The sequence below is a fragment of the Corvus brachyrhynchos genome, unplaced genomic scaffold (assembly GCF_000691975.1).
Source record: "Corvus brachyrhynchos isolate BGI_N302 unplaced genomic scaffold, ASM69197v1 scaffold46, whole genome shotgun sequence".
In the NCBI taxonomy this organism is placed as follows: Eukaryota; Metazoa; Chordata; class Aves; order Passeriformes; family Corvidae; genus Corvus; species Corvus brachyrhynchos.
In genome coordinates, this window is record NW_008238838.1 from 6,456,496 (window position 1) to 6,483,659 (window position 27,164).

The 27,164-nt window shown below is 49.2% G+C and overlaps 1 protein-coding gene across 1 annotated transcript in view; it reads left to right on the plus strand.

Annotated features, from left to right (window-relative positions):
* CADM1 (cell adhesion molecule 1) overlaps positions 1 to 27,164 on the plus strand; it is a 45,861-nt gene that overhangs the window by 13,724 nt on the left and 4,973 nt on the right. The window contains exons 6-11 of the mRNA XM_017738388.1: positions 80 to 179; positions 2,989 to 3,161; positions 6,796 to 6,867; positions 15,948 to 15,980; positions 21,091 to 21,144; positions 23,075 to 23,155. Coding sequence (XP_017593877.1) covers positions 80 to 179; positions 2,989 to 3,161; positions 6,796 to 6,867; positions 15,948 to 15,980; positions 21,091 to 21,144; positions 23,075 to 23,155 — 513 coding nt within the window. The remainder of the gene's footprint in view (positions 1 to 79; positions 180 to 2,988; positions 3,162 to 6,795; positions 6,868 to 15,947; positions 15,981 to 21,090; positions 21,145 to 23,074; positions 23,156 to 27,164) is intronic.

The window sequence follows — 27,164 nt, forward strand, 5'->3', positions numbered from 1 at the left end:
GGTGCCGCCACGGAGCGGGGGGGGGGGAGCGGCGGGAGCGCGGCCCGGGGCTCACGGAGCCATGTTTTGTGTCCTGCAGATAAGCCTCAAGTGCGGGTTTCTCAGAATTACCCCTTGCAAGGCCTGACGAGAGAAGGGGAGCCGCTGGAGCTGACGTGCACAGCCTTTGGAAAGCCACAGTAAGTTGGACCCTTCCCAGGGACGGCCCAGGGTGGCCGGTGGTGACGGGACGTTGCATGGCCACTGTTCCTGTTGCCATTCTCTGCTGCGAAGACCATGTCCCAGAGTGAAGGAGAGAGATGCTTCCTGCACCCAAACATCTGTTGTCCACTGAAGACATCTGGTTTGATTTGCATTTATTCCTGTGCGCCTAATGGCCCAGGGATTTCCACTGGAAGAGCTCCTAGGAGAGCTCTTCCCGGCCACCGTGCAGCAGCCTTCGGGTGCAGAAGGGAAAGGCTCCCAACTGGACACCTCTTCCCCCAGGGAATGGCTTGGGTGGCATTAATCTGCAATTAATCTTGGTTTGATTAATCTGCGAAAGCAAGGTCAGGGGCTGCAGTTGTGGCCCAAGGAGGTGCCGGTGCGTGGACGCCAGCCCAGGACCCCGCACTGAGCCCTTGGGGAAGTGGGATGGATCCCCAGGTAAGGCAGTCCAGCCTTCTGCTCGTACTCACTGTGTGATGGTTTTCCTCCCCCTTGGTGCCCCGTGTAGTTTTTATAGAATACCAGTTTTATTCTCTCTCCTCTTCTTGCCAAGCCCTTGAGGCTTTCTTAGGCAGTTGAAGAAATTTATGCATCAGGAGAATCCTGGCAAGGGAGGGTAGATTTTCTCTCACACTTTCATTGCTGTTCTAATTTAAGTTTTGTCGGCTTTATTTTTTCTTTTAAATACTTTCTCTTCCACTTGGATTTATGGCTGTCAAGTATTTACTATCCTTCTTTATTTTCATCATGTCCATAAGATTTCTGCAAACATCCCTGAGATCTGTCAGTGCCTCCTTGGCAGCATGCCCAGAGCTGGGGCGTGAGGAGCTGGACCCCATCCAGCTCAGCAGCGTGGGCAGGGCGGGCACCCAGCACCGAGGCAGCTCAGGCTGCCCTCATCCTCCCTGGTAGCCTACATCCCCTTCCACAGTATTTTCTTGATTCCTATAGTATTTGCTTGATTCCCACTTCCCAGTTTCTTCTGTTCGGCACGAGGCCAATCCCTTCCCTGTACATCAGAGGCTGGCACGTCCCTGCTGAATTCTGTTTAGTAGCTATTCCCTGCTCAGAGCCTGCCAAGCCCCTTTGCATTCCTGTTCCCCTGGGTACCTGCAGTGCCTCCCATTTGCTATCAGCTGGGGATCTAATGAACAGGCTTTCTACATTTTTTTCCTTGCAGGCTATGAGTAAGACATTCCCATGTTAAATAGGACAGACACATCTCCCTGGCAGCTTGCTGATGCTGCTGATGTGCTGGGAATTGGCTTCTCTGGGTCACTTCACCTGGGTCTCCCAAAGCTAAGAAAATATACAGTAAAGTAATGAGCTGGGTTTAGCTCCATCTTTTTAAGATAAAGAGGTTTCATGAAATCTTTTACAGAGGTTTTAGAGGAAGGGGGAGGTTTCTCCAGTTAAGCAAAGTAATTTCTCTGCAAAATTTGGCAACATAAATATTGGGGGAAGGAAGCTCAGAGGGAAAAAAGACCAGAGAGGAGAAATTTCTATTTGGTATTAATACAGATATTTTGTTAGATTAGACGCAACCCCCTAAGACTATGACGGAAGTGGGAAGATGCTGAAATGGTCACTTCTGGGGATCCAGGGACACACTTCTCTGAGCAGCGGCTGCTGCATCGTGTACCAGCTGGGAACCCTGGGGACTCCACAGCACAAAGAGCCCTTTAAAAACTGTAGCCAGGAGCATTCAAACCTTTCCCACCCACACTGAAGTTAAACTGCATTTGGGCTCTCTCAGGAGCTGCTGCTGCTGCCCACACCATGGTTCGTGTGCCGATGCCGTGGCAGCGAGGGACAGAACACTGAGCCCATGTCCAAAACCAGAGTCAGCCAATGCCCAGCTGAGTTTGCTTGGTGCTGGATCCATCCAGTAGCATGGCTGGAATGTTGAAGCTTCTGCATCATGGCAGTCATCTACTGTTTGGACCCAGGGAAAAGCCTGAGCTGTGGGATACCTCCAGCATCATGCAGTCTCGCTTGCCAGCCTTGGAGCCAGGCAGGCTGAGAGAAGCTGTGCTGCAGGAAACTCCTCTTTAAGAGCTCACTGTTGAGTGGCCTGAAGGATGCTGGAGTTTTCTTGCTGAGAAGGAGCTGATCTGTCCCCTTACGGCCGCTTAAAGACGTAATAGTAATAGATGTTAAAAACCTCCACAAACTCAAAAGACCCCCAAGCCCCTCAGCGCTCCTGATCTTTACCACCTCTAACAAACCAGGCTCATTCCCTGAACGTTGCAGACCCACTGCCCATGTGGGTTCCATCAGTGGTGGGGTGCAGGAAGGGGCTGCCAGGCGGGCTGGGGGACAGGAGAAGGGCTGGAACTCCCTCAGTGCACAGCACAGCGCTCGCTGAGGTCACCAGGTCCCTGGCAGCTTGTGGAAGGGTTCAAACTTGACGAAACCTTACTTGTTCTGCTGTCCAGCTCTGCCCTCAGAGCACCCTGTGGATGAACACTGAGTCTGTAGCCTCAGAGCTTTCAGGTTTGCTGAGTAAGCGAATGATTAACCACTAATGAACTTTCTTCCTGCTTGCATTAGTGTTTTCAGAAAATTTAAGCTCTGGATACAGTTTCCTGTTGGGTTAAAATAAATTTAAATTGAGGAAGCCCGAAAGCATCTGGGCTTGAGTAGTACAAAAAAGTATGTGTTGTTTCTTTACAGTTTTTCTTGGTTTGGGCTTTCTGTCTGTGGATGAACTTTTGAAGATGCCATCTTGACCATAGGAAAATAGTAATGTGACTGTTTCTTTTTCTCCCTCCTCTGTAGGCCTACGGACATGAGGTGGTTAAGAGTAGATGATGAGATGCCTCAACACGTTGTAGTGTCTGGTTCAAACCTTCTCATTAGTAACCTAAACAAAACAGATAATGGTACATACCGCTGTGAGGCTTCCAACGCGGTGGGGAAATCACATGCGGATTACATGCTGTTTGTATACGGTACGTGAGAAAACCACCGTTCTTCTAGACTCGTTTACACGTAATTGCAACATGCCCTGCTCGGAAAGCTGTGACAGAACTTAACATTTGCTCAATGCCAGGTTTGCAGGCAGCTCCTGACACCCCGACGCTGTGCTGGGCTGGGGTAGGGGCTGGGAAACCACTGGGGTGCTGCTGGGGCTCTCGGTGTGTGCACCAGGCACAGAGCCTGTCCCGGCTCTGGGGAGCTCCCACCCCGTGCTGCCAGCTGAAGCCTAAGGGAAAGCCAGAGCAGGGGCATGGGGAGAACTGTGCAGTTCTCCTAGGACTTCTCCAATGATTTCTTGTCCTTCTGGTAACACCTCCTCCAGTGGCCTGAACAATGGTCTGAGGAGTTTCGAGCCTTCCACTAGCAAGTTAATCAGCCAGCATCCCCAGACAATTACAAACCAGTAAATAAACTGGAGGAATGAGATGCTTTAAGCCTGTCTGAGCGGCTGGGCAGACACTAAAACATGCCTCAGCATCTTTTAAAGTGCTATTAAGTACCTGCTTTAATTCTTCATTTCCTCTGCTTTACTTTGGCATTGCTGTAAACCTCACGCTCCTGCCATGAGGTGTTGCATGGAGTGGAGATTCAGGAGGCACTTGCAGAGCGATGCCCCAGTTTAAAGATGAGCTGTTCCTTGGGCTGAGTATTTAAAGTTTCTGTTAAGAGAAAAAAAAACGGTTGTGTGTGGCTGGGCTGAATTCATGGTGGGTCTTGGTCTTTTCCGACCTGAATGATGCTACGGTTCCACTCAGGTGGGACAGAAACTTGGTTTGAAGTTTGTTCCATGCAACAGCCGCCTGAAGCTCTGCAGTCTGAGCTCTCTGATAGTTGCTCTGATACAGTCAAAAAGTGGAGAACCTCCCATACCTCTCCAAATGCCACCTCTGCAGGAGTGATTTTAAGCCCAGTCTTAGAAACTTGCTCAAAGACTCAAGATAGCGACAGCTTTGAGCTTATACAAAACTCATGTACACCATCATATGGGTAGTTTTTCTAGTGCCTCTCACTCCACAAGACTCCAGTTTACAAAATGAAGTCAGATATGCATTTATGATTGGTAATTTGCATGCTCACAATATTAAAAACCCACTTGTTTACATCAGTGTTTAAAGAAACAACCAATTTTGCAGAGAGCAAAGCAGTTGGAATAGGACACAGGCGGTTCCCCACGAGATGGAAACCATGAAAGCTGCTGCCATAAAGCAGCTGTGGGGCAGGTGGTTTCCCTCCTTGTGTAGTTGTATGTACCCATCTTGGGCCAAGGCAGAGCTGGGGGAACCTCCCCAGCATTACTGACCTGAGGTTTAGAGCTCGTGGGAAATCTCACATAATTACTCTGCATTTTGGATGTGGGCGAGAATAGACAGCGCAGGACTTCCTTGGGGTTGCTCCTTCTTGGGATTAAATCCACAGGAGGAGACCCAAGACAGCATTACTTGGAAGGAGGATGGAGACCTGTGGGTTCCAGCTTAGGCATCTGGCCAATGTGTTGCCCATGTAGAGAAGGGCTGCTCGTGGGCAGAGAAGGGTTTTACATACCCCATCATCTCCAGTTTCTGCATGTTTGGCAGCATCCTGCTAGGCTCTGGCACTCTGGACAGCATAAGGGATCCTTTTAACCCTTGATTTAAGAAGAAGTCCAGAGTGGGGAGGGAGTGGTTGGGCTGTGGCCATCAGCTGAAGCCTCCTGGTACAGAGCCCAGCTGGAGCTGCCGTTGGGGGGAGGTTCAGCATGGAGGTCTCATCCTGCTCAGTGGTGGGGCACTTAACACCTCTTTCACCACCAAAAGCAGCCAATTCCACAGCAGCACCAGGGTCTGTGTCCGTGCAGCCACGTCTCTGTGGGCATGGCGGGAGCCTTGGTGGCAGGACGTGCCTAACGCATGTTAGGGTGGGAACTGGGGGGCTACAGACACAGAGCAGGGTCTGGCACAGCTCCAGGAGAGGCAGCGTTCAGGCAGTCCCATTCCAAAGGGACATCTCTGCAGGTCGGGGGTTTGACGCGGTTTCCAGCAGCTGAGCTGTGCCCAGCACCTTCCCAGCTGCCCACGTGGGATGGGGATGTATAATCACATTGGCACACACTGAAAACATGTTCATTTCTAAAATTCATTTTATGCTTTCCCTCCCCATGGGCCTGGGCAGATACCAGATACATTGCTAGAAACTTCCAGCTCCATTAGCACACCAGCTTTTTTTTTGTTTTTGTTTTTATGGAGGAAGAGCCCACAACACAGCCAGTCCCAGGCTGGTCGGTGTGAGTCTGGAGGCCCTTCCCTCAGTGCTGCTGTGCCTCAGCTGTGAGGGTCCCCACTGCTCTCACGGAGATGTATGGGTCAGGAGTAAGAGAGAAGCACAGGGGCTGGGATCCTTGGGATGTAGGGGAAAGACAGTGACTGCTCACAGCATAGCGAACTATGAGGTGACATTCCTTAACTCTTGGGAAGTTGGATGGAATATAATAAAGGTGCAGTATATAATTAAAGTTCAGATATCTTAATTAGGGGATCCAAGGGAGCTCGCTCAGAGATAAAAGAGTAGCAGATGTGTTAGTGAGGAACAGCTGACGTGCTACGGAGGAAACCTAAAATCAAAAGCCCATGAAAGGTTTCATGCTCTATTATTGCCGAATGAATCCGTAGTTCAAAGTCTTTCCAACTACTTAACGCATTCAGTTTGATCATCTGGGCATTGATACATATTTTTTCTTTTACATCTTCTCATATCTACCTTCTCCTGCCCGATAGTTTTGATAAGGATGTGTCCCTGTGTGTAACATCAATCCCGTGACGAGCAGCAGGGTTTGAATCTCAACAGGTCCAGTCCATCTGAGAAGTGGTCACAGAGAGAAACATCTCATTAACGATGCCCTAGTAGCAAAAACAAGAGTGCGCAACTGAAATTGTCAGAAAAATACTGATTTTTCTTTTTTTAAATTAAAAGATCTTGGTGGAATTCCTCATACCTGGAAATTGATATTCAGCAATGATGTTGTCGTTTCTCTGTGTTCGTTACCATCTTTGAAGTAGTTTTTAACATCCTGCTGCCATGTGTTTATAGAGGAAGAGCAGTGAGGTTCACGGCCCTGGGAAGACAGTGAGATCTGTTCATGTGCTGTTAATGCTCAGGCTGTGAAGCACAGCAGGGCCCCTCACACAGCCCTCCCACCTGGGTTTGCAAATGTATCCGTAGACAACCACCAAAAGCACCACTGTGTCTCTCCTTGTATGTGCAAACTGGTCTTTTTGTTGTGGAAAGTGTGCAGTTTATTTTTCTTATGCCTCTCCCATTCCATTTCTCTCTCTCATTGACTAATTTATGCTGGGTTTTATTTATTTTTTTTTAGCATTGTAGAAGGCAGAAAGGGGGGAGAGGTTGGGGCCAGGTTCTCCAGCCGGAGTGAGCGTGGGCAGAGGATCTGGCCCCGCTGTCCCTGCAGCTGCTGGGCTCTCCCCCTGGGATTTAGCCAAGGAAAGGCCCCCAACCCCCGCGCTGCTTCTTAGCGTCCTTGTTTTCCTCTGATCACGATTGACCGCTGTTGTGTTCTGCTTGTTTTTTTCTTAATTTGCTTTTTTATTATTTTCCTTTTTATATTTTATCCAGATCCCCCCACAACTATCCCTCCTCCCACAACAACCACCACCACTACCACCACCATCCCTACCACCATCACAGGTATGGTACCTTCATAACCATTGGAAATGTCCTGAATGTTTATTGTCTTTTATGTATATAAGCAGAGCATGAAGCCTGGGGAAAAACAACAAACCAATCACTTGCAGTATTTTTTTTCCCTCGAATACGCCCACCCACAGCACAAGCCCTGGTCTGGCATCTTGACGTGTCAGACGGTCCTTGCCGTGGGTGAGGGGTGTTCCTGAAACGTGGGAATTGTCGTGGCAGGAAAAGTGATTAATTCAGTTACTGGTGGCCAGTATTGGGTACTTCAAACACGGGATGCAAACAGCCCTAGAGCTCTCTTAGCACGGGCAGTCGTTTCAGCCTCCATCCCGTCAGTATCAATTTCTGAGCAATTTATGGCAGAAAGTTTGGTCTTCGGCAATTCAATTCGCCTGGTGAGACTCAAGATGCTTTTTCTCACGCTGAGGTGTTGGTCTTTCTCTGTGATAAGCTTCTCCCTCACTCTCCCAGGAAAGGGAATTCCACCAGTTGTTTTTATTGAGTGAATGCCATCCATAGGCCCCTTCTTGAGGAGCTGCCTTTCAGCTTGTGAGATTTTCCTTGTCTTTTGAGAAAAGATGAATAAAAACAACCAGCAAGATCATGACACCTCTCTCTGACACATCCTCATACCTCCTCACAGACCTGACTCATCAGGAAAACCCTTCTGATTTATTTGTAACCATCCGCATTGTCATTTCTCTGACCTTTCCTATTCCAACCGCTGCTTTTGCTTTTGCTTGCTGCTTTTTGTGGGGTTTTTTTTTTGAGGTAGAGGTGACAAACGGCAGGTGAGGATGGACCATTGAATACCTAATGGCACAACATTTACTGTTGCTGTAAACCACCCCTTGTGTAAATGCCTTCACGTTTTATTTGCTTTTATGATGCTGCTCAGCTGACTTTCATCATCCTGTCCAGGGCGTTTCGTGGCTTCTTTTCCTTTCGAGGTTTTTTGCACCCAAGCCAGGCCCCGCTGGCACGGACACGCAGGTGAAGCCTCTCTCCCAACGTGCCTTAACGCGCTGGCGGCCACCACCACGCTGCCAGCCCTCGCCGTGCTCTGCTTCCTCCCTCCAGGTGCTTACCGGTAAACCCAGCTCCAGGCACCCAGCTTGGGATGCTCGGGATGCTCTGCTGTGAACAGTCTCCCTTCTCCCGTGTTTTTGATTTCTAGACTTAACCTGCTTTCGTTTCAGAGGAGGTTTGAAGCTTTCTCAAAGCCTCCCTAAGAGCTGTTTGCAGAGAAGCTCGGCCCGTGTGTCCCACAGGCTGTACGTGGATGCGCTCGCAGGTTTCTTTGTTTGACGGTAATTGCTCGTGCTTTCAGTGACTTTTGGAAGGCTAAAAGGAGCAATGTATCTTGATGCTTGGATAACCCCTTAACTTAATAGTGGTGCCTGCGAACATTAATGACAGTCCTTTGCCTGGGAACTGGGTTGTTACCAGCCTGTCATTTTAGGGGTTGCCCCAGGACTGCCTTCCAAAGCTTGCGCTGTCCTCGCTTGTCCTCACCTGCTGTGTCAGGGTGCTCAGTAGTGGTTGGTTCTTCCCAAGGAATAGCAGTTTGGTTGTTTGTTGTCCTGCTGTGAGTGCTGCGGCTTGTCTGTGGATGCTCAGTAGCTTCTGGGCTCTCCTCCACATAGTTTTTCAGCTTTTTTATATTAAAAATAAGAAGGGGGAGGGGGGTGGTTCTTGCAGTCACAAATGGCCGTGTCATCAGCCTGGCAGAGGTCCCTTGGGGTAAGGAGCACGGGGCTGTCCAGCATCATTCTCTCACCTTTGTTTGCAGTGGTGGAGGATCTCAGACCTTGGTGGCAGAACCCAGTGGGTCTCCATCGCCTCCTTGATGCTTTTCTGTGTTGGCTTTGAACTGCTGAGGAGGCTGGAAAAGTAATGAAAATGTGATATTGCTCCCTGATTCCAGCAGTTCCTGCTCACAATCTGTCGGAAGAAGATTCGTTAATGCTGATAAGAGAAATTATTATTTTCTTCCCTGGCACTGAGTCTTCTTGACATGCGTCTTCCCGTCCTCTGCCCATGAGTTCGGTGTGCTTTTCCCACCCAGAACAGTCAAGTCAAGGCTTCCCCCTCTGTTGTGCAGATGTGCATGTGTGTCCTCTCCAGTCAGTGCTCAGGAGCATGGAGCCACACCAACTTTTGCCCTTTGATAGTTAAGAGACTTTGTGGCTGGAAAAAATTAGGTCAAATTAACATAATCTCTAGAATTACATAGCAGAATAGTGTTGGAACACTTTTCAAAGCCTCGAGAGACACCTGATAACTTAATTCCCATCCTCAGCTGAATGCTCCAGCATTCTTCCTGTCTGACAGAGGAGCAGTGGGAGCCAAGGGGGCGTTCCCTGAGCTGCTGGCAATCCAGGCATCTAGAGCCAGCCCAGTGGAATCCAATCCTTAGGATGAGGTGGACTTGAAATCTGCTTTATTTTGCTTTTCTCCCCCTACTTCTAGTATAACCCTGACCTAGTTCATGTCCCCTGGAACCATGGAGTAGTTCTGAAAAACAATTGTCTTGCCTTAATTGAATAAAACATGGGGAGAGAGGCTGCACTGAAGCAGTTTCTAGCAGGTGACCCTAGAAAATTCTGCCCTTGGAGTTGTCCTTTTGATTTATTGGTTCAGGGAGTTTCTGGGGGAGCTCTTGGAAAGCTGACCTGATGCTTTCTCCAGCAAAGGACAAGCTGAGCAGTGAAGTTTCCAGACACCACGACCTTTAGAGCTTTCCCTCTGTCACTTTAGTGTAGGTGCTTGAAGAGATTTCCTGCGTGACAGCTTGATCTTTTCCACGTAGCCTCCAACAGCATTGGTATTCCAGCCATCCTTTGGTGTTTCAGCCGTTATCACTGCCAAGCCCTTCTTTATCAGTTAAATTGTCCTTGTGGCTTTCTTCATTAAGATGTACAATACGATACAGCAGAGCAAACGGCATCATTTGAATTACCCTGGAGTCGCTCCTTGAAATGCTGGGCTTGGACAGCTGTTGTTTCCTGGGAGATAAAGGTCCTTAATCACAGCCCAGCTCTCATCTTGGAGCACGGCGCGGAGCCTTTGCCTGCCTTTCCCAGCCTCCTCGCTGCCGCCCGGTCCATTGACACACCCACCTCCAGGATCCACGGCATCATTCCTAGCTGCACATTTGCATTTCCCACACTTTCTCCACAGGTGGAATTGCACAGGTGTCTTGGCAGCAGTTTTGGTGAAGAACTGGGGGTGACACGTGCAGGTTGCCGGTGTTGCCAGCCCTGCAGTGGGTGCTGCTGACTCTGCAAAGGTGCTGCTCTCCACCCTTTGTGGCAGTATTAGCAGCAGGCTGGGGGCTCCTGATGTCCTCCCTGGAATGCCCATTTAGAGCATATTTTAAATCCCACTGATCCCTTGGAGGAGCAGGGAGGTGTGTATGTGGGTGTGTGTGTATATTTCAGGGGGCTCTAACACTGCAGGTAGTGGTTTTCACTTGAGAATTCCCAGAGGTGCTCCAGCCCCCTTGGTGAATGCATCTGGGAAGCACCGAGCCCATCCTGTGGAAACAGCTCTGAGTTCCTTCCTGAGGCTCAGGATTTGTACAAGCACAGGAGCAAGCTCTGCTTGGCTTGGAGGTGTGTTGGAGCCAGCAAGCTCCAAAGCAGGAGCTGAGAATTGATGCTGAGTTGGAATATCAGCTCTTGAGCAGGGGCACACCTGGTAGTGGAAATCTCCTGTCACCCACGGGGCCAGGCACTGTCTCCTGAGAAGCATGCTTCTGTGTCATCCCAGGTGCCTTAAAAATAATAGCGCATGGAAATGTGAACTCCATGAGCAAAAATAGTGTTGCAGGTTTTCAGAGCATTTCACATGCCAAAAAATTTCCTCAATACAAGAAAAATGATGGTTTTATTCTCAGTAGGAGTTTGTCCTTTCCTGATTACAGCTGGTGGTGTGAAAAGCTGCAGTTGCAGGGGGTTTATTCTGACAGTAATCCCAGTGGCTGGTGGGCAGGAATAATGCAGTGCCAGTCATCCTTTTCTCAGATTTCCTTGCAGTGGGTTCGTGGGAGGCAAAGATGCAGCGTGGGGATGACTAAAGCACAGGCAGGATCATGGCGTCGGCTCAGGTATGGCCACTTCTGCCTGGGGCTGCTGCAGGTGGTGACATGGAATTTAATCGTAAAAGGGAAACACATTTGCTGCCTGGTCAGCTCAGGGTGGTCAGCTTCAGCTCAGCAGTCTGGATTCTCTTACAGTCTCTGGCTTTTCCGGGGATGTGGAGGTGCCCGTGCTGCCAACGGGAGATGGGCACGTCAGCAGGAGCAGCCAGGGCTGCCGGTTTGCTCTCAGCGTTCCCAGTCTGCTGTCGAGTTGTGGCACGTTCTGATGCTTGATGCCGCTGTGCAGGGACGCAGCCCAGGGATTTGTTCCCCCAAATTATTTATTATTTAACTTTTGCTTTCTGTTGAAAGTTCTGCTTGTCCCTGGTAAAATGTCAAGTTAATTTAAAGATGATTCTGTGCCTTTCTGACATTTTCATCCAGGATGTGTCCACATTAAAGGGGCTAAAGGTAGAGCTGACAGGCCTGGGACAGGAAATAAAATGAAATAAAATTCAGTCTTTCAGTCCCACGTCCAGCCAGTAGCAGACAGGATCCATCATATCTGGCCTTGCCCTTGGTGACACAGCATAAGCAGCGCACAAACCATCATCTTGCTGAGCAGAAGCATGGGGCGCATGCAAGGTTGGGCTTGAAATCAAACCAAAATCCTCCCAAATCTGTATGGGGAAACATGCAAAAGCATGGCTGGAGCCACTGTGTTAATTTCAGACTGTTTTTGTTCTGGTCACACACAACATGCGTACAGATTGTGATGATTTTTGTGAAACATCTGGTCCGCTAATCAAGCTGTCTCCAGAGCCCATTGCAGCACGCCTGGACAGGGGCACTCAGAGCCAACCTGGAGTGCTGTATGGAGTAGGCTGGGGGGCTTTGGAATGCAAAGGACATCTCCATCCGTCCTTGGAGGAGCACGTGGTGAGGGAGAGGGTGACTGTGGTGAGGGAAAGGATGGACGTGCCACTGCGCTCTGGTGTTTGAGCCCCATCACCCCTCAGCTCTCGCACTGCTGGGGGATGCGACATCTGTGCTGGTGTCCCACAGAAGTTTGATCCAGGGGAACGCCGGGAAGGGTTTTGTAGGGCTTTTCATCAGCCCCAAGGAGCGGAGCCAAAAATCTGTTTGCAGTGCCCCATGCTGTTCCCTCAGGCTGCTGCGAAGGCAGCAATGTGCAGGAATTCACACTCGCCCTGGTCAGTACATGTGAAGTAGTCTGGAAAATCAGGAAGAATAAGAGCTCCACGCGTCAGGGATCAGATTGGCTTTTGGTTTCAGTTCAGAAAGCAATTTAAAAAGCAATATATTGAATGGATATCTATACTTGCTAAAGCCTCTTTAAATTTAAAAGGCGGCAGCGTGTTCTGCCGTTATTTTGTGGATGTGCTGCTGTAATTCTGTGTGTGCTCCTCAGCCCCAGCACCGAGTACCTCTGCGAGGCTGCAGCACTGCGGCTCCAGCATTCAACCGGGGGAATTTAATTTTGCTGCTGGGGTTTTAATATTCCTCCATCGTGCTTGTTCTGTTTGAGGCTGTGGACTAATTATGGCCAAGTTTAAAGGGCCTGGTCACACTCCGCAAACAGTTTGGAGTTGGAGAGAATCCATTTGAGAAAACGAGGAGGCTCAGCGATGGAGCTCATAACACTGAGAGATGTTGCCCAGCTGCCTCCACGCAGTAATTTTATAAATATGTGTGTGTGTGTATGTGTATGTGCCCTTATGTGGCTGCCTAATGAGGTGGTGAGTGCCTAGAGCTTGGGTGTCATCTGAGTTGTCTTAGCTGGCAGCTATTTATTTCTTATGGCCAGTGCTACACAGAAATCCCAATAAAGTGAAATTTGCAGCTTTGTAGAGGCCAGCAGCTGCCTCCACGTAGTAATTTTATAAATATGTGTGTGTGTGTATGTGTATGTGCCCTTATGTGGCTGCCTAATGAGGTGGTGAGTGCCTAGAGCTTGGGTGTCATCTGAGTTGTCTTAGCTGGCAGCTATTTATTTCTTATGGCCAGTGCTACACAGAAATCCCAATAAAGTGAAATTTGCAGCTTTGTAGAGGCCAGTGGTTACTCCCTTGGGTACCTTCTGTAACTATAAACCAGGCCTCTGAGGAGCTTTTGTACATGGAGATTTTGGAAGGCCATGGCATTGTTCTGCTTTGCCCAAACAGCACATTTAGTTCTCTTCCTTACTGGCATTGGGAAGAGAAGCTTTGATATTAAGGTAGAAAATCCCACATTGAGTTGAGTCTGTTTGGTTATGTGATTACTACGTCCTCTTGGCTTTGCTACACCTGGTAAACCAGCTCATTCTTCATCACCAGCTTTCCTTTTTAAATGATAGCTGTCAGCCCGGGGTGGTCGTGTAGCTGTTCTGCATGTCGATGGCTTGGGACCAGAACAGTGCTTTTTTGTGACGGCAAAGCCTTTCCTTGGCTTTCTTTGTTCAACATTAGTTAAGTCAGGAGTGTATCAAAGACTTCTTGTTGGTCAGCATTTAAGGAGAAGAGATGGTTTTTGTTGTAGGACATGGGGCAGAAGGCTGATCCCTGGGGTGCTGTGTGCCTACTCTGACATGGAAGTGTGGCTGGTCTTGAAAGCAAAGCAGAAGCTGGTGGCACATACCCAGGATTCAGGAAAGCACCTTTGAAGTTATCCAGTGCAGCTTGAAGTTACGGGTTGTGTGAGCAGCAGCACTGCAGGGCCAGGATGTTCCTTCCCAGGTGAGGAGTGACGGCGGCAGGGCCAGGACACACACGGATTTACAGGAATGCACTGGTTTGGTACCAAAGCACCAGGGACCACTTTTCTCTCCTCTGCCACACGATGATGTAGAAACACACCAGTGTCGGGGTGCTCATCTCTTTAACACGGGGTTGTTCTCTCCGGAATACTGGTGTGTACAGTCCTTCTTCCCAAAGAAGACTGGGATTGAACAAGGCTCCCTGAAAGCTCACTCTAAACTTTAACCAGTCTGTGTTTCCTATTGCAACCATCCAAACCATTTGCTAATCATAACTTTGTCATTCCAGCTGCAGCCAACATGTTGTTTGACGTGGATATTTGTTCGCACTTACAACCGCTTGAGAACTTTATTTTGTGTAACCTGTTGGTCTCTGTCCCCGGACGGGGAAGCGAGATGCACTGTCCAGTTTGCACTGTTTTCTTGACTAATAATTTCTTCCAGCACATCAATACAAGTTTGCTTCCAGCAGATTCTCTATTTAGTGTAAAAGCTGACATAACTTTTTTTATTTCAGGAAGACAGTAAATTGAGACTATTTATAGATGTCAAGATGCTATCTCAGGAATTAATGCTCAGTTTTACAACCCCTTCTAAACAATGACTTTCCCCCCACTTCCACCGCCATTTCCCCTTCCACCATTTGCTTGGTTAAAACGAATGGGAATTGCTGCCCAAAACCAAAGCAAAGCCCCCGCTCTTGGTCTCCTCGTGGCTTTGGAAGGTTTCCCTTACAGCCCCCAGAGCTCCCGCAGGAGAACAAGGGCTGGCCTCCTTGAGGGTGCCTTAGATTTGGTTGCCAAGATGAGAACAGCCTATGTTGGCAGTGGAAACAGGCTAATGACAGCTTGGTAATCTGTTATGCAAATCTTGGTGCAGTTTGTTAAACTGTGCAGGGTTTATTTGTTTTGCTTCCATAATTAAAGCATGTAGACCTGGTATCTGTAAGTATTGTGTATTCCTTGTATGATTCTTGTCTTTGCTGCTGCTTCAGGAATTCGGCCCTGGGCTGTCCTCAGCTAAATTGCCAAGAAACAGGTCCTCCTTTTTCCACTGCTGCCTCTGCCCGCGCAGGGGACCCGTGCCCGGGTTCTCTGCCAGCATGTCACCGAGGGGAAATGCCGCTGTGAATTGTCTGTCGTTGCTGCAAAACCCAAGCTCCGGCTGCTGTGCAGGGACACGCAGTGCAGCGCTTCTGTGCGCTCACTCGCACGGTGTTACTCGCTCAAACACTGCCTGCCTCGAACCACGCAGGGCTGGGACAAACCTGGGCTGGGCTGTTGGCTCCGGGGCTTTATTTCAGTGCCACATTCTGAGGAGCCAGCCCGCTCCAGCCACTGACCCCTGCCACGGAATACCTACCTCCAGATGGAAAGCAAATGGGCTGCAACAACTAAATAAGCCAGGAAATTCGGGTAATGTGGTTACATTTGGTTTAAACCTATTGGTGTGGGGAAATAACTGTCAGAAAAAGCCTTCAGATTTGGGTCAGTCTTTTAAACTGCCTGTTGAAAACACGTGGAAGAGACAAAGCATCTCTCCGTTGGCAAGGCAGCACCCCCCAAGAAATTTCCAGTGGGATGTAGGCCATATGGAGTAGACTCAGCTTCACACTAACCAGCAAAAATCCATCCAGGATATTTTAATTACCCATAGCTGTTCAACCAGGTACCTGCTGCAGCAGAGGGACTGGTAATGTTTGTCCACAGTTACCAGTTCTAGAACATATTTTATGCTGAAAAAAATGATTCCTCATGCAGGTGGTGGCTGGGAAGCTGGAGGAGAGGCAGGAACAGACTGTTCCCCTGCCATGGGTGCTCTGGTGAGGGCAGTGTTTGAGTGTGTAACAGCGATGTGCTGAGCCTCAGCTCCTCATCCTGCTCTGGAGCTTCTGTTTTGTCCCCACCAACCAAACCATTGGTGTCGGTGTTCTCTCCTGTCTCCTGTTCCCCTGACTTTGCAACCACCAGTAATTGTTCTGGCAAGGTCCTGGAAAAAGAGAAAAATTTACTGTTTTCCTCAGGCTCATAGCTTTTGAACTGGAGGCATGTCTTCTAAACAGTGCAACTCACTTCAAATGCTTTTTGCCTTTCATTTTATTATTGCTTGTCACGCAATGTTCTTTGAAAGCTTGCTCATATATTATCTGTTCCATTTTTTCCATTTTCCCTTTTTTTGCATGCTGTTCCTCCTGTTTCTTCCCTTCCTCCAATCCTCTGTTCCCGTGTGTAGACACAACGGCGACGACAGAACCGGCAGTTCACGGTTGGTATCACATTCCTGTTTATCTTATTTCTCAGCGCTGCTGAGTGGCAAGACAAGCCTGGGAAGGGGAAGCCAAAAAGGGAACTGGAGTCTTCAAGGGAGAACTGTGTTTCAGGTGGACTCATCTCATAAATGCAACATGGGTTCTAAGGTCGGAAAGTCTGTCTGCTCTTGTCATTTCTGCTGAGAGCTCCCCAGCTGATCATCCTGGTGCCAGGCAAGCCCAAGCCCCATGGAAGTGGCATCCAGGTCCAAGCGATGCCAAGTGATTCTCCATCCATTGACTTGAGAGTCACTTCACACATGAAAAAGAATTAAGTTTAAAAAAAATTTTTTTTGAGCATTTTTCTTGCATTTTGAGTTAGTTTTTAAGACAGGGCATCCAGCAGGTCTGCTGGCATAGGGCAGCACCGGGGATTCTGGGATGCTCCACAGAGGAGCGCTCGCCTCCAAGGTCGGCAGGGAAGTTTGCGTTATTACACTGCAGAAGGAGATTGGGAAAACAAATAGCAACACTTTCGTCTCAGCATAGCAGTCTAGCAAAGTAACCCTTCTCGTCTGCTCGAGGCAGTCTAGCTAACAGCTTGACAGCTTCCTGAGCTTCCTCCGTTCCCCGGCGAGCCTACGTACGCGCTGCAGGCTGGAAGTTGAGCATCCTATTTTTTGGCACAAGCTTACTTTTCAGCTGAAGAACCGAAACCTCTGACAATTTTTAATTACAGCTAATCCATGTTGGACTTCGCTGTTCTAGTTTCTTTTAACTCTGATAAACTGACTGATTGTTTTACTGACAGAAATCCCTAGCACACAGCACCCTGTTCTCCCGCCTGTTCCCCTTGAGGTGTTGCTTGGACGAGGTCAGAGGCAGGACTGAGTGGGGCAATCATTCAGTAGCAATGTCCCATATCAAGTGAAGGGGCTTGCACTTCTTATCCCAAATTGCTTACCTACTTGGATGCATTTTCCCACTTGGCATAAAGATAGGAAATCTTTGGGCACACTTGTGTTTTGTCTGTGTGACGATCTCCCTGTGTGTGTTAAATGTCAAGAGCCAACGTTGCTGATTTTGTAGCTACGTGTTCGTGGCTGGATGTTGATCCCTAAAGATCAGGTAGCCTTGATAGCACAACTCCCAGCATCCTTTCTAGGTGTCTCTGCATCAGGAAAGGCTCAATGTAGGCATGTCTTAGTCTCTGCAATGAGGACAAGCTGGGCAGATGCTCGATGGTGAGCCCTTATCCCCTTTTTTTAAGCAATTCCTGATGTCTTTCCTCCTCTTTCTTTGTTCTGGGAAAGCCATAAAAAGCCTGTTTTTAACTCGAGGGCTTACCCTCTTTGTGGGGAAGATCGCTGCCAGGGAGGTAGCCAGCTGAAATGACAACCTATCCCAGTCAAACGAGCTGCCACAAACTTTCCTGCCTTAAAACCAGCCAGTTTGTCCCAAATTCCCCCGTGCTTGCCCTTGTGGGGTGCTTTTCCCGTGAAGACTCTGGATTTCTTTCCAAGCTTGTGTTGCTGGAGTGTGTATGGAGTATACCAGGTGTTTCTGTATGTTGGCCATTTGTTCTTTCCGATGTCCGATGGGAGTGAGCATGTCTGTGAATGACTAGAAATGCATGGGCATGAATACAGCCAAATGGATTTTCTCCAAAAACGATTTAAAATGAATTGGGGGAAGAAAAAAGAAAATCAACCAACCAACCAAAAAAAAAAAGCCAAAACCAAAAACCAACCCAAAAAAGAGCTTGCTAGCAAAGAAAATTGAACGTAAGGCCAGTGTATAGCCAGCACAATGCTTCAATCGGGGAAAGAGGGTTTTGAGCCATTTAAAGTTTTGGAGTGTATCCTAGAGGACTGGGGGGAAGGAGTCCTGTATGTGTGTGCATGTCCCAGCAGCAGCCAAGGCCCTGCCATTCCCGTTTCCTCACGGAATGGAGTTGACGGCAGCGATGCATGAGTGACCTAACGCACGAATGTTGTTAACTCTTTTGTTGAAAAATGAGAGCTTAACTGTGAATTTTCTGATGCACTTTCTCCTTTCTCTGCACTGTTCATTGCCAGAGCTCCAATAACAGCATGGTCATGGCCGGCAGGAAGGCTTGTGCTTCCGCTGCACCCCACGAAGCCGGGGTTTCCCAGCTTCAGCCCTCCTCCCTCTCGGTGTGCCCCCATGGGGTCAGGGTGCCTGTGGGGCTGACATCGCAGGTCCCACTGTTTGAGCTGGAATACGGGCAGAACTTGGTGGAGCCGGGAGAGTAACAACCTGGAGTGTCTGCGCCACTCAGTCTGGGGAGAAAGCACTTTTTCTGCCAGGCCTTTTCAATTTTCTTCCCCTGCCCCTGTCCCCACCAAAATCAATGTGCCAGTTTTTAATGACCTGGCCCCTGTTGCTGCTCGGTGGCCAGAGAGCTCGGCCCTCATGCGGTGCTGGCCTTTGTGGAGCCCCTCAGGTGAGATGCCCGGCTCACGTTTGCCCCCTACGCAAGCAGGACATCTCTAAGCAGCCATGACCTTGGACACACTGACCTTGTGTCCAGTTTTTTCCAAATTCTGCCCTTACCTGGTTCTAAGCAGAGAGCTTCAAGAGCTCAGAGTGATTCCCCAGGATGCGGGCGTTGCCCACGCAGGGCATTGTGCTTGCGGCCCTGTCCGTCCATCCGTCCACCCAGCATGGGGGCTCAGGGCTGCTCCCCACTCCCCTGGCGAGGCAAGAACCAGGCAATGCTGCCTCAGCACAGGCAGCATTTCTGCTCATTGTCATGGAAAGGTAGGGTGAAAAAGCCTCCTCTGAAGCTGGCAAAGCAGGAAGCCTGGAGTGAAGGTTAAAATAAGGAAAACACCCCAATCACAAATGAAGAGTGATAAGAAAATACTTGGCCCATTATGCAGCAGGTAAATCATTTTACAGGCTGGAAATTCTTCCCTGAAAGCCCATGTGGGTTTTTAATTGTGGCCTTAGCAGGTTTGGTCCAAGAACAGGTAACACTATTGTGCTACGCTCTTGTTCCTTTTTCTGATAGTGCTCAGTCCCTGAAAATGAGTTTTGCTTGGCTGAAGTGAAAGCCTGCTCACCCCAGAGTGCCGTACACCTCACCAGGTGCCACAGAAAAAGCCTCAGAGCTTTCTGCATTGCCATCATCAAGCATCTCTGCCAGTCCGACTGCCTCCTTCCCTCTTGGAAATGCCCTACTTAAAAGTGCAGCTAATAGTGAATCTGTTCCTCAATGCATTTTAGAGCTCCCATCCTTGGGGCGGTTGAATAAAACATCACAGCGCTGTCTGCGCACGCTGCGGCTCTGTGCAGCGCCGCCACGCACGCCATGAAACGGAATCCCTAATTGCTTATTTAGAGCCTGAGATGGGAGAGAAATTGGCTTTTCCTTAAAACTGGATGTAGTGTAGGAGCCCATAGAAACCTAAATATAGCCGGGGTGCCTGGTCCTCATGTGGGCACCTGGCTGAGCTGCAGGACGCGCTCGCCGTGCCGGCTGTGCCTGCCGAGGGTTTATCATTTCCAGGGAAATGGAGCAGAGCGAAAAGTTCCCTTTCATTTCTCTAACAGGAGTAGTGGCAGACTTTGAGTTCATCCCCTCAGTAGTGAGAAGAAGGGGCTTTAGTAGCCAATATGGAAGTTTAATGAGAAGAATCAAGAAGTAGTGTCCCAAGTGCAGGGAGAAGCGGAATTGTGGAATTGTTGCAAATTTTATTCTGAAAAGGATTTTTTTTGCTTCATAAAAAATGTAACATTGCCCTTTTTCATCAGTGATAAAATGTAGTTCCTTTAAAGGGAACTCTACAGAAGCAATTTTGGAGAAAGAAAAGTTGAAGGGCTCCTCTGCCAAGTACAGCTCTGTATGTCCAGTGCTTCTGTGAGTCAACTGTTGTATTTATAGATCATTTATAGGAAAAAGGCTCCTGAAAACCTGAAAAGGGCTCCCTGAAACCCAAGAGTGGCACACAAGCAAATTTCCTGCTATTAATCTAAATGACTTCCCACTTCGGGAGGTAATTCCAACATAGCTTCCTAGTGATTTGATGTATTTAAAAACCAGTCACTGAAAATGAGTTTGATCTTTAAAGAGCAGTGTGTATTTATAAATATACATATTGCTGCTCTGCAGTGGGGCCAGTCTGCACATTGACCATACTGCACTCACAGCTTGGCTATTTAACAGACAGTCAGCACCGGTAGCAGTCTGTGAGCTGACGATCCCAGGTTCCCCAGTGCCCAGGGATGCGGGATCTCTTCATGGGAATTTTTTTTCTTTGCTTTATGCATTTGCTTTTAGTGGCCAGCAGCAAGAGTGAGTCGTGGAAGTCCCAGCCCACAGGGTAACATTGCCCCACCCCACATTTCAGTAAGTCTGGGTGGCCTCCCGGCACTGGTTTGCCCTGTCACTGGTGCCGGGATGGCCACCCATGGGGATGCTCTGCCTGCAGACCCCAGCATTTCCTCAAATTCCCAAACCAAGCAGCACTAATGCCCTCACAGGCAGCGCTGGCTGCCTATGGTGGCCACGACCATGTGCCTCCCTGATTGCTTTATAGCTTTGGGGACAGATGCTTTTCCCATAAATCCATCACATTTGGGCAAATGAAAAAAAGCCGGTTTGTCCAATGGTTTGGTGGACAACACAGCCCGCAGCTGCAAACAGGCCATGACATGCACTGTGCAATATTCGTATTCTCTCATCGATAAATGTCCAGACTTGTCACCATGACCAAAATAATTGGATTGGGTGCAAAACTGGAAGCAAGTTTTCCATTGCTCTATGTATGCAGGACCAAAATCAGCCTGGACTAAATTGGGAAATTGTCCCCGTGACAGCTGAGTGGCAGAGTTTGGGGGGCTCTGCATGCTGTTATGAGTGGTCTCAATGCCATGTTTCGTGTGCCAACAGTGTAGAGCGAGGAACGTTTCTGTCTGTAATAAAGGCCACGATTGCACTTGTGTCACACGATGGCTCTGCCCACACCGCCAGACGGTGGCAAGTGATTGATGCATTCTCTTCCCCCCCTCCCCCCAAGAAATTCATCCTCAGTTCTTAAGTGTGTTGTTTTTTGTCGCTTGAGAAACACAGAGAAAAATGAGTTTGTTTTTACTTGTAAGGCTTTACTCAGTTGCCCAATTCGGCCGAGGAGCTGGACTATGGGGATCTCTCAGGTAAGGGCTAGTCCGTAGGTAACCCGCTGCTCTCCCTTCGCTAGACACTGGTTCCACTCTGATTTCTGCATCTTGGCCATGTTGCATTGTGCAGTCGCTATGGCACAGCCATTCCCCCCACGCTCTCGCAGCTTGGAAGTGCGCTCCTTTCTGTTGGGGTTTTCCTCCTTTTTTTCTTTTTTTTTTTTTTTTTTTTTTTGGTTGTTGTTTTGGCACCCATTTCTGTGTGGCGTCCTCAGACATGGGGCAGGAGGTGCAGGGCACCGAGGCCAACCACTGTGGTTCCCTCCTGGCTGGAATTTTTTGAACGCTGATTTGGAGACCGGTTGAGTTGAATCTTTGTTTGTAAAGCACTTGACTCTGCCATGTTGTGTGAAACCCCCCTTAAAACAGGCAGCCAGCACTAACCCTTGGCTGCTTGGGGATTCCTCATCATACCAACGTCAGTTTGGGGGCAAAAAGGAGGTGATTGTTTCATCAGTGAGGCCAAACCAAGTAAATGGTTCGAGCCTGTTTTTATCCACACTGGACTGAAAGGGGTATAAATGCATCCTCTTGGCTGGTCCTTGCCAATTAGCAGCAATTGAGATTAAAGCATAACAACATCTTCAGTGGGTGCAGTTGGGTACATTCAGAACAGGGTCTGTACCAGTGGTACAAACCTAAATCTCTGTTCTTCATGTTTTCCTATCGAAATCCACCCTTTTTTTTTTTTTTGCTCCTACTTGCAGAGCATCCCTGCAGACCCCTGGTACCTGCCGGGCTCTGTTGCTGCATGCGGCCACTCCAACGCAGGGTGCGCGATCCTGGCCACAGGGCCAGAGCAGCCATTTGGCCCCCTGGGAAGAGCCCAGCCCAGGGGGGTTGGAACCCAGTGCTGTTCTGTCAGGGGTTCAGCATGGAGCAAAAAAATACCCCAAAAAACCCCTGAGTCGTCATCTTATTCTGTCAAACAGTTCCGTCTCACCCGATCAAATCGGGAACATCCCATCCCATAAGCCACTACAGGTGTGCTTTGGCCAAGAGGTCAGAAATGATGGATTCATTCCGGATGTGTTCTGAGTGATGCTAACAATTACTATTGCAGGCCTGGGACAGATCCCATAGGTAAGATGCACCAGGGCTCTGGTGAACATCCCTGAGTGGATGGGGAAAATTGTTTTGCTCTGATAAGTTCTACTTTTTGAAATTCTATTTTTTAAGGAAAAATACACTTTTTGGTGAATGAAGAGAAGAATAGGAAAAAATCCCTTAAAGGAATTGCCCAGAATGGGTGTCTGCTCCCCAGCCTGTGCTGCCCAGAGGGGCTCACACATTTCCCGGGGCACATAGCTCAGTGTACTCTTTTTTCTGAATCTGGAATGGAAGCCAAAATTTCCCCCGCCTTTACAGAGCACAGTGCAGGCAGAGCCGCTGCCCACAGCGAGCACCTATCGTGTGCTGCCAGACACCCATTTTGGAGCATCTGGTTTGGCTACTGATTTTTTTCCTAAGAGTTTCAAACTTTTGCTTGTTGCTCTTCAGATTACTCCTGCCTGCCCAAAGGGTGATCATTCCTGGTCAGGAGTGGTCAGGATCTTACTGGGTCAGGTATGGAGGAGGCACTAGAGAGAAAGCCCCAGGCCCTTCTCTGCTACAAACAGAGCGGCCTCTGCCCCATAGCCTCTGTTTAGAATGTCAGGAAACTGAAACCAGGTCGCATTTTTGGCCCGGAGTCAGCACACTGGGGCTCTCAGATGGGTGGTCCCAGGTGAGTGCTGGAGTTGAGCTCTCTGTCGGGAACACCGCCCTCCGCTCCGGCAGGAGTGGGTGCTGGGAGCCCTGGGCACCACCCTGAGGGATGCAGGGCATGTGCCCACCCCCACGGGGACCATAGCGTGGCGGGCGTGGGGGCTGCTGCCGTGTTTGCTCAGTGTGCTGTTCCTTCCAGGTACACCTGTCCCGCCCACAGCTTCAACCGAGGCTCTGCCGACCGTGCAATTAAGTAATGCCTCCCTTGCCTTCCGCCCAGGTAGCCTGAGTCCAGAGCCATCCTCGCTCTTCCCGGCCGAGTTCTGTGTGTCCGTGCCTCTCGCAATCCTCCTCTTGTTCCTCACATCCTGAGCCCTTAGGGTGCGGAGAGGGCTGGCCTCGCAGCTCTCTGTTCCTCATTCCAGCCCGGCGCAGACCGACAGGCAGGATTCCTGCAGCACCGGGAATCGCGAGGGCAAGCCCTGAGTGTGTGTGTGTTGTGCACACCTGTGCACGCAGGTGCACGCGAACAGACACTGCCACGGGCTCCGAGCACCGCGCTCTGGGGACCTGCCCCAGCACTCCCTGAGCTCTCCTGGCTCTGCTCCAGAGCGTCAGCACCTCCTGTAAAACAGGGAATGGTCACGATGGCTCCGCGCAGCCTCCGCATCGGGCCAGGTTCCCTGACCGCAGTTTGATCAGCACCTTTGTGGAGGGGGTGCTGGTGGATCAATGGCCATCGGCTGCGAGCAGGGCTCCCTTCTCCAGAGAGGAGTCAGTGGGAGCAGCTGCTCAGCTCTGAGCTCTGCCGGGGTGAGCACATTTATTCAAAGAAAGCGCGTTATTTTTTATGAAGCGATCTTGAAATGGGTCGCTGAAGGGGAGCTTATTGATTGAAGAAGGATGAACTCCTCAAATTTCTCTGGTTTAAATTAGACCAAATTCAATTACGATACGACAGGCAGGTTAACACTGCTGTTTAACAGCCCCTCAATAAATTTGAGGAGGGGTAGCCTGCTCCACGCCACGCGGTGGGAATGAATAACATTATTGCTCATCCTGTCATAGGCAGTGATTTCTGTCCTCCCACGTTGTGGCTAAGTGGTTTATAGTGTTCATGGAATAATGGCAGCCTGTTCTTCCACCAGCACCCCCTGCCAAGTCCAACCTCTAGTGTTGCTCCATCATTTCAAAAACTTCATTCCGCAAAAGAATTGACCCCAGATTCAGTTGGGAGGTGTCAGTGCAATCCTGATGTTTCTTACCTCCAGGGAAAATGAATAATTGGCTCACAAGGTTTTCAGGAGTGCTCAAGTGACTTAAGGCCATTAGTGCCCAAATCATGACCTGTGGGATCTTCAGGTGTGCTGATGTGATAATCATTTAATAAACTGAACTATAACCAGATTTAGAAGAGATCACTTGTTTAGGAATTCTTCAAAGCCATTGGCATAGGTTTCCTTTTTCCTGCTGTGACACAGATGTTACCTGCACATCTGGGAAGCTCAGGAGCTGTCAGTGGGGTCGGTGTGTGTAAGCTTGCTCATGATTACACACAAGTTTAGCCCACACTGTCCAATGTCAGGAGCTTGACAACCATTTTCACCCAGAAATAAAAGGCAAATTTTTGTGCAAGTGCAGCAGTAAATCCAATATGCCAAAATTAATGTCTAAACTACATTTTCATAAAAATCTCCCTCTGTTCTCTGCTTTTACAGCAGAAATGCTCATAGAGGAGGGTCAGGGCTGTCCAGAGATACCCCAGAATGTTACACTGTTGGGCTATGCAGAGTGTGAAGCCGGAGGGAGGTGAGGAGGAAGGACGGGAGACGGGAGCACCACACAGCAGGGTTCCATAAAACCTGGGCTTTCCCACATCATCCCATCAGGACAGGCTGCATCTCCCAGTGCTGCCTTTGCTCTGCACCTCTGGCACTGAGCCGAGGGAGAGCTGTAATCAGCTGGAGAGGGTGCTGGAGCACAGGGAAGGAGCTGTTGGCAGCAGCAGTAATGTCAGGAGCGGTGCCAGCGGCGGTGGAGAGGTGGGGGCTGGCTGGTCCTGGCTGCAGGAGGTCACTGGAAGGAGCTGCTGCCTCCGGGCACTCGAGGATGCTCGTGTGTGCAGAGGGCTCCCGTCACCAAGGTGAGCCCAAAGCCGCCGCTTCGAGCCTCGCGGGACCCGCTGCTGAGAGCATGGGGAGCACTGAAGGTAAACATGAAGTGGTTTGACCCAAATAGGTCTGAAGCTGTTAAGAGTGGGTAGAAAGGAGATTTAAAATTCAGGCAGCCCAGTCCAACTCAGTCTTGCTTTTAGTCTTGAGATGCTGCTGCCGACGACAAAAAGAGTGGAATATTCATAGATACATCTATATTTAAAGCCTCATTAAAATGGAACTGAGTGGAACCTTTTCATTGAGAAGCTGGGAGCAGAAAAGTCTTTCCTCTGCTAAACCTCGGTGTAAGCGCTGACCCACACTGTCAGGGTGCTGCTCTTACCATCACCAACATTTTTCTTGAGAGCCCACAGAAAGTTGGTTTTAGCACTTATATTGGCAGAAATGTTGGAAACCTGGAGATCATTAATATATGTACCTTTAAAGAGAGTCTCCCCCAAAACCCCCATAGCTGAGAACCTGCAGGTGTGAATCACAGATGATGGTTATCAGTACTTAGATGGACAATCCCTAGCTCAGCGTCTGCTCCGTACTGCTCCTGACCTTTGGAATTAGTTCCTTAGTTCTGTGATGAGTAGCAACCAGTCCCAAACTCCTTTCTCTCCTGTCTGTGTGCTGTTTGCTGATCCGCACTTTCTGTTTAAAGGAAAACTTCAGGGTTCCCATTCCAGCAGTGTAATCACTATTTTGTTGATTACGTGAGCAATTGGTTAAAATAATCAGCAAAAATAAGTTTAAAGCAGCCTAAGTCTCTTCCTGGCCACCCTAGAAGAGGCTCTGGAGCGTTCCTGCTGCTCTGCAGTGATCTGCACCGTGGGCAGATGGACCCAGTGCGGCATCCCATGAAACCCTGGCATCCCCTGTGGTGGGGTGCAGCCGTGCCAATCCCTTGGGGAACAGCACAGCACTTGGAAAGAAAAATGGATTTTTTTCCTGCATGAGTTCAGTTCTGGCAAGTGGATTGTACCATTGCTGATGCAGTTTTCCTTTAAGGTGCTTTGGTGCCAAGCAAAGCATCGACTCAAAAACGGTTCAGCCAAGGTGCACCGTAGCTGCAGAGTAGCCCTGAGGGGGCATGTTGGTGACAACATGCTGTGATGTCTTCCTTCCCTGCCCTTCCCTCCCTCCTTCTGCCCCACCCACAAAAACTCGCAAGCAAACCCAAAACAAAACCCCTAATAGGAAAATTCCTGATGATTCGCTGGAGAGGCCAGGATCCAGCTTGCTCCAATATATATTAACATCCTAACGGGAAAGCTCTGCATGTATACATTTACTGCACCCTGACAAGAGGGAATTAAATGTCAGAAGGATTTGTAGCATCTGTAATTGAATTGGTGCTGAGAAAAGCAAATCTTGAGGAAGAATAACATATTAGGATTAGCAAATAATGTGGCATTTTGTCAGTTCCTGCCATCTTGACTGTTCCCTCTTCAGCAATAAAGTTGTGATTTCTGGTTTAATCAGAGATAGGAGGCGGGAATAGCTTGGGTGAATTGGAGACAGCATTTAAAGCAGATTTCGGTTGTTAAGGTCAAGTCTCTCCTTGGCTTTGGGGAATTAGTCTTTGTTCTATATACCTGACACTTTGTTAATTACCAAAGAAATAGCGAGGGACAGGATGTGGAGGGGCTGGTGGCACACAGACAGGTTTGCTGGGAGCAGTGTCGGAATCGCTGGCAGTGGAGTCGGGCTTTGCTGTGCCAGCAGGCAGAGCTCTTGGTGCTGGGTCATGCTGCTGGAGCATACGGGGTTTGATGAGGTGCTGGAGGCAAGGAGAGGAGATCCTGCAGGAGAATGTTTTAGGCTGTGTGTAAGCTTGAAGATGTATTTAGCGACGTGTAACAGTGTGAACTTGGGGCTGTCACCTCGCAGGGGTCTTCCTGAAGAGAAACAATTGAGAAAAATGGCCCTGCACGTCCCAGTTGAGGAACTCATGCTTAACAAACTCTGCTGAACAAACCTGGCAAGGCTTTAAGCCAAAGTCCCTTCTCAGGGGAACCCTCTCTCCCTGCTCTTGGCATGATGCCGATTAAAGGGAAGACATGAGGGATGTGTCAGGCACAAGGCTCTGGCACAGCCCTGTCTCCGCGGCCGTGGGCTGGTGGGACGGTG